The 8,576-nt window shown below is 47.2% G+C and overlaps 1 protein-coding gene across 1 annotated transcript; it reads left to right on the forward strand.

Moving 5' to 3' along the window:
• The first annotated feature begins 612 nt into the window (after positions 1-612).
• On the forward strand, positions 613-2,076 carry LOC124665377. Its single transcript, XM_047202788.1, has 2 exons — positions 613-1,096; positions 1,598-2,076. The coding sequence occupies exons 1-2, from the start codon at positions 730-732 to the stop codon at positions 1,603-1,605; spliced, it is 375 nt and encodes a 124-aa protein (XP_047058744.1). The 5' UTR covers positions 613-729; the 3' UTR covers positions 1,606-2,076.
• The last annotated feature ends 6,500 nt before the right edge of the window (positions 2,077-8,576 follow it).

Here is an 8,576-nt window from a genome sequence, read left to right on the forward strand (position 1 = left end):
GGAAAAATGGCCCACGCCCAAAAAAAAATTGCAGCGCCGCGCCATACGCCTGCTGGAGGGACGATTTCGCGCCCCGGCGCTGCATATCGGCGGTTTATATCGCGTGTGGCCTATATAGCGCGCCTGTTGGAGATGCTCTTAGTTTGGCCTTGGCAAGCTATGGAATGGTGTGGAAAATTGCATGGTCTTTCATGAGTGGAGGTTCTTCATATGACAACATGAAAATGGACGACAATGAAGTAGTGACGGCATAATAATAACTACTATACTAAAATGTAACAACTTCGATTTTTCTCCTAATTTTAGATTATTTTTCAGGTTAATGTTGAGCTAACACGTATGTTTCCTTGTTAATTTGATCTACATAGATTCTTTACTGGGTATGGTTCGGTGCTCCCTAGCATTTACCTATATCTGCTATGGCATGCTTTGGTGCATTATTAGTGTGGATTTTGCTGTTTGTGGTGGGCCAGCTTATCAGGACCGCTTTGAGATTGGTCAAAGCGGTGCCCCAAATTGCCAATACTGAACGATTTGGGTAGTCCCACCTCTCCTTTTCTTTCCATTGCCGTCAGCCCGCCGCCCACATCCTCCCTCTAGGGCCGGCCTCTTCCTCTCCCTCTCTGGCCGCCGCGTGCTCGCGGCTTCATCTCTTCGACGAGATCGACCCCGGCTGCTTCGCAGCGACGTAGGCGTGGTGCCCCGGAGAGGCGTGTGTGAGGCAGGAGGATGTCCATGGCTGCTCTTCTTCTGCTGCCGGAGGAGCTCGAGGTCTCCGCCGGTCGCTGTCTGCAGTGGACCTGTGCAGAGGAGCAACAGGTCTCCACCAGCGAGCGGTATGCAGGGGAACGTGCTCACAACAGATTCTGGTCGATGCTGACGGGAGGAGCACGCTGCGTCGAGCAGGCCACGCCGCGCCGCGGGAGGAGCAGTCTGTTGTTGAGGCAGGGTCTTGGGCGAGGGAGCTCCTCTTCCTCTACCCCTTGCCAAGGCCGGCAGACTCCAGTACGGCGCTGCGGCACGGGCGGGATCGTGGAGGCGGGAGCAGCCAACTCGGCGGGGAATCGGTTGGAGCGGACAATCTGGTTGGCAGCCTGTAAGATCAATCTATTTCTGCTTATTCCTGCTGCAAATTTCGAAATTGCCAACAGGCCCAACACACACATCCTAGCTTGCTTGATTGGTTGAGCGTGCTGGCTTTCAAGATGAATCTGGTATGCTTTTTTTTTGTGTACGTTCGATTCAGTTTAGATTTATGTGTGTGGACTGGTTGTATTACCACGAATCAGTCAGAGTAATTTTTTTTGTTCTTGCAGCCTTCCACTCCATGAACACATGATGTCTGTGCCTTTTCATACAGCTCAGAGTATACTCTGTTTCTCCTTTGCATATTTCAAATGTATAACTACATAATTTCTAATAAACTAGCTGAAAACATTTGGTCATTCCTTCCGCAACTGTTTCACACTCCTGCTGCACTAGCCATTCAATTGTTAATTATGATAATGTGCTTACTACAATTTTATACTTAACTGGTATGCTAGAATAGTAAATCTCACACATATTTCTCCATTTGCTCATGTGTTCTAACCCCTAGCTGACTAGGGGGTAGCTGTGAGTGAACAAGGCTGCTTGGCAAATGAAGAATTGAGGACTTGATTATTTTACGACGGGAAGCTGCTATGCTATAGACAAATTGGTCTGGAATTATTTATTGTGATACTTCAACAAGCAATGTTGTACTGCTGTGCTGCTCAGGTTTTTATGTGAACTTTTCATGTAGTATATCAATAATTTTGACAACAACTGCTGGGCTGCTATTAGAGGATTCAGAACATGAAGAAGGCACAGGTTCATGTAGATTAACATGACGAGACGGTGAATATACCCAGTAAATGCTCCAGAGTATTAGCATTCGATGGAGCCGGAAACAATGTTTGCAAATGTTTTCCACTTGCAGAAGCAGCCACGTTACTGACTATATTTAGCCAACTGCAGATCAATTACTACTTTCAGTTCCGAAGTGGTGTGCATATATTACAGAGTTGTACAGTACTGAATTTTGGAACTTGTCTTCATTTAAGCACCAGATTTGTTGAATTTTACATCTTTTTGGTTTGATTAAATTGATAGAAACTTATTGTTTGTCATCACTTCCTTTGGTGCATGGTTTCAGTAGATAAAAATATCCAGCTGTTGATGCCATTTGAACTTCATTTGTTTGATTGAAAAATTAAGCAACACATTTGTTATATATTGGGAATACAAATGCGTGATTTATTTGATCATGTTTGTTATTCTTCTAACAGGTTACAATCACTTGGCCAATGACATGTGCAATGAGCGATAGTTTTGAGCTTCTTTACTTTTGAGTGCCAACATTAGTAGGGGGGCTAATTCAGCCAAAGGAACAGCAGAATTAGTTGTCTAATTCATGAACATTTAACATAGTGTTAAGGTCAGTAGTAGGCCTGCCAAAAAAATGTTTCCATAGATCCCTCCAATTGTGAGCTTTTGTAGTAAAACGATTCTAATGGTAAAATATAACAACCCATACTGATAATTAAACTGTAGCTTTGATGCAGAAAAAGACACCATCCAGGTTTACAACCTGATTAAAACAGCAGAGTGATGGTAGGAATATGGATAAGCTCCACATGAAGTACTCTGATATTGAGAACGTGTAGATTTAAAATGATAGTTTTCTCTCCGCTCCATTGGTATGTCTTAAATTTAGTAATTATGTGAGAATTTCTGTTTTCTCACCATGTTTAATAATCTCAGAATGAGAAATGTATGCTTGAGTCAGCGGAAACCACAGATTGTTATGGAAGCAAAGAGGTAGTCAAAGAACTAGGGTCTGGACGAAGCTGAGATCTTGCAACAGTTTTGTCGGAGGAGTTGACTGAAACAAACATGAATATAGTATTTCAAACAGCCAAAGTTGAATTCTTGGGGGGATTTGTTTGGTCACTGGAAGGAATGAGGATGGTGATGAAGCTTGCAATACACGCTACCCAGGTATGCTTTCTTCAGTCTGACACATACCGAAAAGTTGTATGTTCGTGGGTGGAGCTGACTTTTCTGTGGCAAATGACATGGTATGATTCTGTTCATCTTACCAAGAATGATATTTCTGCTTTTGTTGATTGGAAGAGAACTGATTAATATTAGCAAGGTACCACACTCAAAGTGCCTGAATTCAGTTCAGTTCGATGTACTAATAGTTTAAAAAACAGAGTCAGACATGCTACTTATGTGGAATCAAATCATTTTTTTGTGCTAAAGGTTAGTACGATAGATTGACATATGAGATACCTTATGGCCTGATACAGTCATGATATTTACTATGCAGCCATACAATAACCTTTTCTTATGCACACATAGTTGTTTAAACGTGGACATGACAAAAAGCAACACGGTTGCACTTTGAGAAATTGCATGTAGTATAGCGGCATGGTTCCGTGCATCCTTATGATCCTCTATCTTTTTTTCCAAAGTACATCTAAAAGAAGAGACTGTTAATTAATGTCTTTTCTTAGTCTTCTTAGTCTTCAATCAGTCAATTATTGTCATTTCTCACCGAGTCCTGCTATACATACGACAAGTTTTGTCCGATACTCGTACGATCTATGGTAGCTATGAATCTTCTCCTGCGAGGCAAGTGGAGGCAAACGCAGTTTGGGTTTGGGCTGGGCTGAGATTTTGGTAAGCCCCGCCTAACAAAGTTATTTTTTACTTCGCCTTAGAACATTCTTCAACGTTGCTATGTAAATGGACCCGAATCCAAAAATGCGTCCCTACCTTAGCTCAGCGGCCCGACATATAGTGTTCGATCTGTCCGTCGAGACGCAAAAACGACCTAAATATGTGGCAAGTTTATGTCTACCGGACATCGTAGTCGTCCGCATGCTTCTCGTACGGACCCGCCTGATAGTGGTACAGATGTTTCGTCTTCAGCGCGACATAATTAGTAGCGACGCGCGTGCCGGTCCCTCCCATGCCACGTGAGGGCCGAGAGCGCCGTGACGAGGTGTGCCGCCGCCTAACCTAAATATGTGGCAAGTTTATGTCTACCGGACATCATAGTCGTCCGCATGCTTCTCGTACGGGCCCGCCTGATAGTGGTACAGATGTTTCGTCTTCAGCGCGACATAATTAGTAGCGACGCGCGTGCCGGTCCCTCCCATGCCACGTGAGGGCCGAGAGCGCCGTGACAAGGTGTGCCGCCACCTAACCTAAATATGTGGCAAGTTTATGTCTACCGGACATCGTAGTCGTCCGCATGCTTCTCGTACGGCCCGCCTGATAGTGGTACAGATGTTTCGTCTTCAGCGCGACATAATTAGTAGCGACGCGCGTGCCGGTCCCTCCCATGCCACGTGAGGGCCGAGAGCGCCGTGACGAGGTGTGTCGCCGCCTAGCCATCTTGTCAGCCGATTTTCGAGAAAATCCGACGTACGCGCTCAACTACTACAACTGGATCTCGTTCGGGACGCGGGAGTTCGACGCGCGCCACCGAGCAGGATACCTCGGTAACGTCGACTACTTAGACCATGAGCTTGGCACGGACGACGACAAGGGCGAGTACGACGACATCGACGTGGACGGGGACGAGGGCACCGAGGACGACGACGCTGCCGAGGCCGAGTACGAGGCGGACAGCCATGTCGACACATACCCAAGACCCAGCCGCCGGACATTAGCGAGGAGGATGCCATTGCCATCGCAATGGCCAATAGCGAGCTCGACCAGCTCGCAATTTTCGTGCATAAGCCACGCCATGTTGACGCCGAGCGGCACCCTAATTCGGCTGCACCTCCTCCACGCTGTTGTCGGACGTCTTGAAGTTCTTCTTCTTCTTTTCCATGGTGATGCGTCGGCGCGCGGTAGCGGTCGTGGGAGTGGAGGTGACGGTGGTGTGGGCGATGACAGGGACGATGTTGGTCACCTTTTGAAGGTTGGGTGCGCGCAAGACACGATGCCATTGATAGTGCGTGCAGAAGATGAGACGACGGACGAAGGCTGCGGCATATGCGCGAAAGCGAAGACCGCCAAAGCGATGCGTTCGAGATAAGCCTCGAGCCTGGGAGAAGCGAGCGGTCGCGATCACGCATTGTCCGCTCATACGCAGGGCGTAAATTCAGAGATGGCTCTCGTTGAACTGGGCAAGGGGCGCACGAATTAATTACTGCCGTGCTCTTCCTGTGGAGTTTGTCGTACATAGATCGGATGTGAATTGTCGTGTGTGAAGCAATTTCGTTTCTCACCCCTCCATTTTCGGCATATTTTGTTTTTTTTTTTTAGATATGGGAGCAGAGCCCCGGCCTCTGCATCAATCGATGCACACAGCCATTTATATTAAAAAAACGTCAATATCAAGTACTTATTACAAAGAGACAATCTGGTAACCATTTTCGGCATATTTTGTGCAGATGATCTAACGGCTTGGTTAACTTCTTCGCTTTATAGTGCTGGTTTATAATGACGCTTTTTGTAATAACAACGCCAGAGCAAAGCAAGTGCGGTGTGCAGTTTAAGAAGAAACTATGATCTTCATGCACAGCTTTGTCCTGTGCAAAATTAACTAGGTGGGGAGAGAGTAACAAGGCAGGCAACAGATGCCTTGGCTAGCCACCCAAAAAATCATGGGGACATTGTCACAAAAGATTGTACTCTTCTGTTTTCATATATGAAGCTCTCTTTCCGAAAAGTGTATTTGGCACATGAGCACCAGTGCTCCTGATTTTTAAAAATCATATTTTTTGGATTTCAAAAAATACGAAATTAAATACCAACATACATATAAACATTCCGAAGGTACGATAGAAATTTTGGAGAAAAATATGTTATATTTTAAGCTATACAAAAAAGAAAAATTTCTGACAAATATATACCTCTATACGTAGCTACAAATTTGTTTTTTTCCTGTAGCTCAAAATACAATGAAATTTCTACCGAAATTTTACATGAATATTCAGAACATGTGTATGTATTCATGGAATAAATGTGATGAATTTTTGAAACACAAAAATACAGTTTTTAAATATTTTAAAAACTGAGAGCACTGGTGCTCATGTGCACCAAATATGTGCACCAAATTTGCTTCCGCTCTCTTTCACCTTAAGAAGTGTTGTTTTGATATACGAAGCTCTCTTTCACCATAAAAAATGTATTATTTAGTCCAATCAAGGTAGAATCTGGAATCTGTGTAACCTACAATGTTTTATCTTCATATTACTGGAGCATGCACATACACGTATAAAGTAATTGATTGTTAATATTTTGACAACAAGACAATAAGAAATGATGAGAAGATGGACTAAATATCAAATGGTATCATCGTTTCAGGTGAGCACAAATGATATTTGATTTAGTCTTAAACTCTTAATTCAAATGAATAGATGGACAAGGGAGAGAAAATAGATATGATTCTCATAATGTAAATGACAACAAAATGACTTAATTTAAGTTGTTGCAGTTCATCTAATATGCAAATTCAGAATCAATATCTGGGTACAACAATAGATACCAACTTCGATCAGTAATATAAATGAATAGCTTCAGTCAGTCAATGATAGCTAGCAGATTCAGTCTAAAATCTTCTTATACCGAGACTACTAGGTCACGCAGGGCTTACTACTACTATAGACCTGCCACGTCCATAAGATTTGTTAGTGAATCCTACGTAGGAGCAAATTCCCCTTCTGTATAGGAAACTGCTGGGCGTCCCCCGGGGGATCTGATTTCCCAGCCCCCGGGTCGCCAGCCGTCGGATCGGCCATCTTGGACGGCCAGATCAGCTTTTACTGAATGTAGCAAAAAAACACCTCCCGGCAGCAAAAAATAACCCCGCTTTTGCTACATTGTAGCAAAAAACGGTTCAGTCACGAAATTAAATAAAAAGGCTGAGCTCGCCGGAGACCTCGCCGGAGATCGCGTAGCAAAAAAAAATGCTAATGTAGCAAAAACGGATATCTTCGGAGACATCGCCGGAGAACTCGCCGGAGACATCGCCGGAGACCTCGCCGGAGACGTCGTAGCAAATATATTGTGCAGTTGTAGCAAAACGGCTAAAAGGTTATATTAGAAAAAATATACTAATTTAGCAAAAACGTCCGCCCAAGACAGCAACACCCTACACCTAATGTATCAAAGACGGCCTCTCCCGGTAGCAAAAGCCGCCCTCCGCCGGTAGCAACGCCGGATGGCTAACGTAGTTCTCGGTTCGGCCGGTAGCAACGCCGAACCCCTAAGGTAGCAACATCGACCTCCGCCGGTAGCAAATCCTGGGGCCCAAAGTAGCAAGTCGCGCCCTTCACGGTGGCGAGCATCCTCGGGCGGCGTCGGTGCAGGTGGAGCCCATGGTAGCACCCTCGACTGCAGTTGGTAGCATCGCCTGATGCCACCGGTAGCATCACCATCATCCCCCTTAGAGCAAAACTCCAGCCATGGTTTATTAGCACCATGGACCACAACCTGCAGCATCATTTGCCAGCTGCAGCTTTCTCCCCGAGCTCTGCCTTGGTGCCCCTGCGCTCCTTAACGGCCAGCGCCGCTCCCGCCCGCGACCTCCGGCCGAATGGGAGAGGTGAAAGGGGAGGAGATGTAGGAGCAGATGAGGGCGCGACGAGACCGGCCAGTGTCCTTGCGGCCGTCGTCGAGGAAGCACCGACGGCGCCGCTCGATGCGAAGTTCGATGCGAAGTGTCCCCGCGCGGGGAGGCCGGGGCGACGCACCGGCGGATCTCGGCGTGGGGCGTCTGGACAGCGCCAAGACGGAGCCCCGCGAGCGCTCCATGGGAAGCTTCCAGTACGACGGCGCCAGGATTGCCGGCGAGCATGGCGTCCGGTGGCGAGGGCAGGGCGCCTGAAGGAGGAGGAGGTCGGGGGCTGCGGCCGGTGGCGAGGGCGGGGAGACCGCTGGAGGAGGAGGTCGGGGGAAGCGGGCCGGCGACGAGGCGAGAAGCTCGACGCAGCGAGAAGACCGCTGCCGTCGACGGGGATGGCGCGGTGGCCGTCGGCGGGGAGGGCGCGATGGCCGGGGAGGGCGCGGTGGCCGTCGGCGGGGAGGGCGCGATGGCCGGGGAGGGCGCGGTGGTCGGCGGGGAGGGCACGGTGGCGCGGTGGCGCAGTTGGCCATCAGGATTTGAGGTGTGAAAAGGGAAAGTAGAAGGTAGAAGACGACGCGGTTAGGTGGGGCCCAGCGTCACGCGTCGCACGCACAAGCAGGAGGCTGGGAGACGTGCGTCCCCCGGGGGAATCTAATCATTTTCCTTCTGTATATCTATGTTAAGATTCTGAATGTGAAAAAAGAATTGAATAACCATCCACATGGAACCATTACTCAACATTACACAAAAACTTGTAAATAACATTACAAGAGAACTACGAGCGCCGCCTCCCAGCAAAAAAGGAAACAAAAAAACAGCGTCCAGTCGGGGCCCTGATGACCCACAAGTATAGGGGATCGCAACAGTTTTCGAGTGAAGTATTACCCAATTTATTGATTCGACACAAGGGGAGACAAAGAATACTTGAAAGCCTTAACAGCGGAGTTGTCAATTCAGCTGCACC

The sequence above is a fragment of the Lolium rigidum genome, chromosome 6, assembly GCF_022539505.1.
Source record: "Lolium rigidum isolate FL_2022 chromosome 6, APGP_CSIRO_Lrig_0.1, whole genome shotgun sequence".
In the NCBI taxonomy this organism is placed as follows: domain Eukaryota; kingdom Viridiplantae; phylum Streptophyta; class Magnoliopsida; order Poales; family Poaceae; genus Lolium; species Lolium rigidum.

Coding starts and splice junctions, on each gene's coding strand:
- LOC124665377 (XM_047202788.1), top strand. CDS start 730: ATGTCCATGGCTGCTCTTCTTCTGCTGCCGGAGGAGCTCGAGGTCTCC.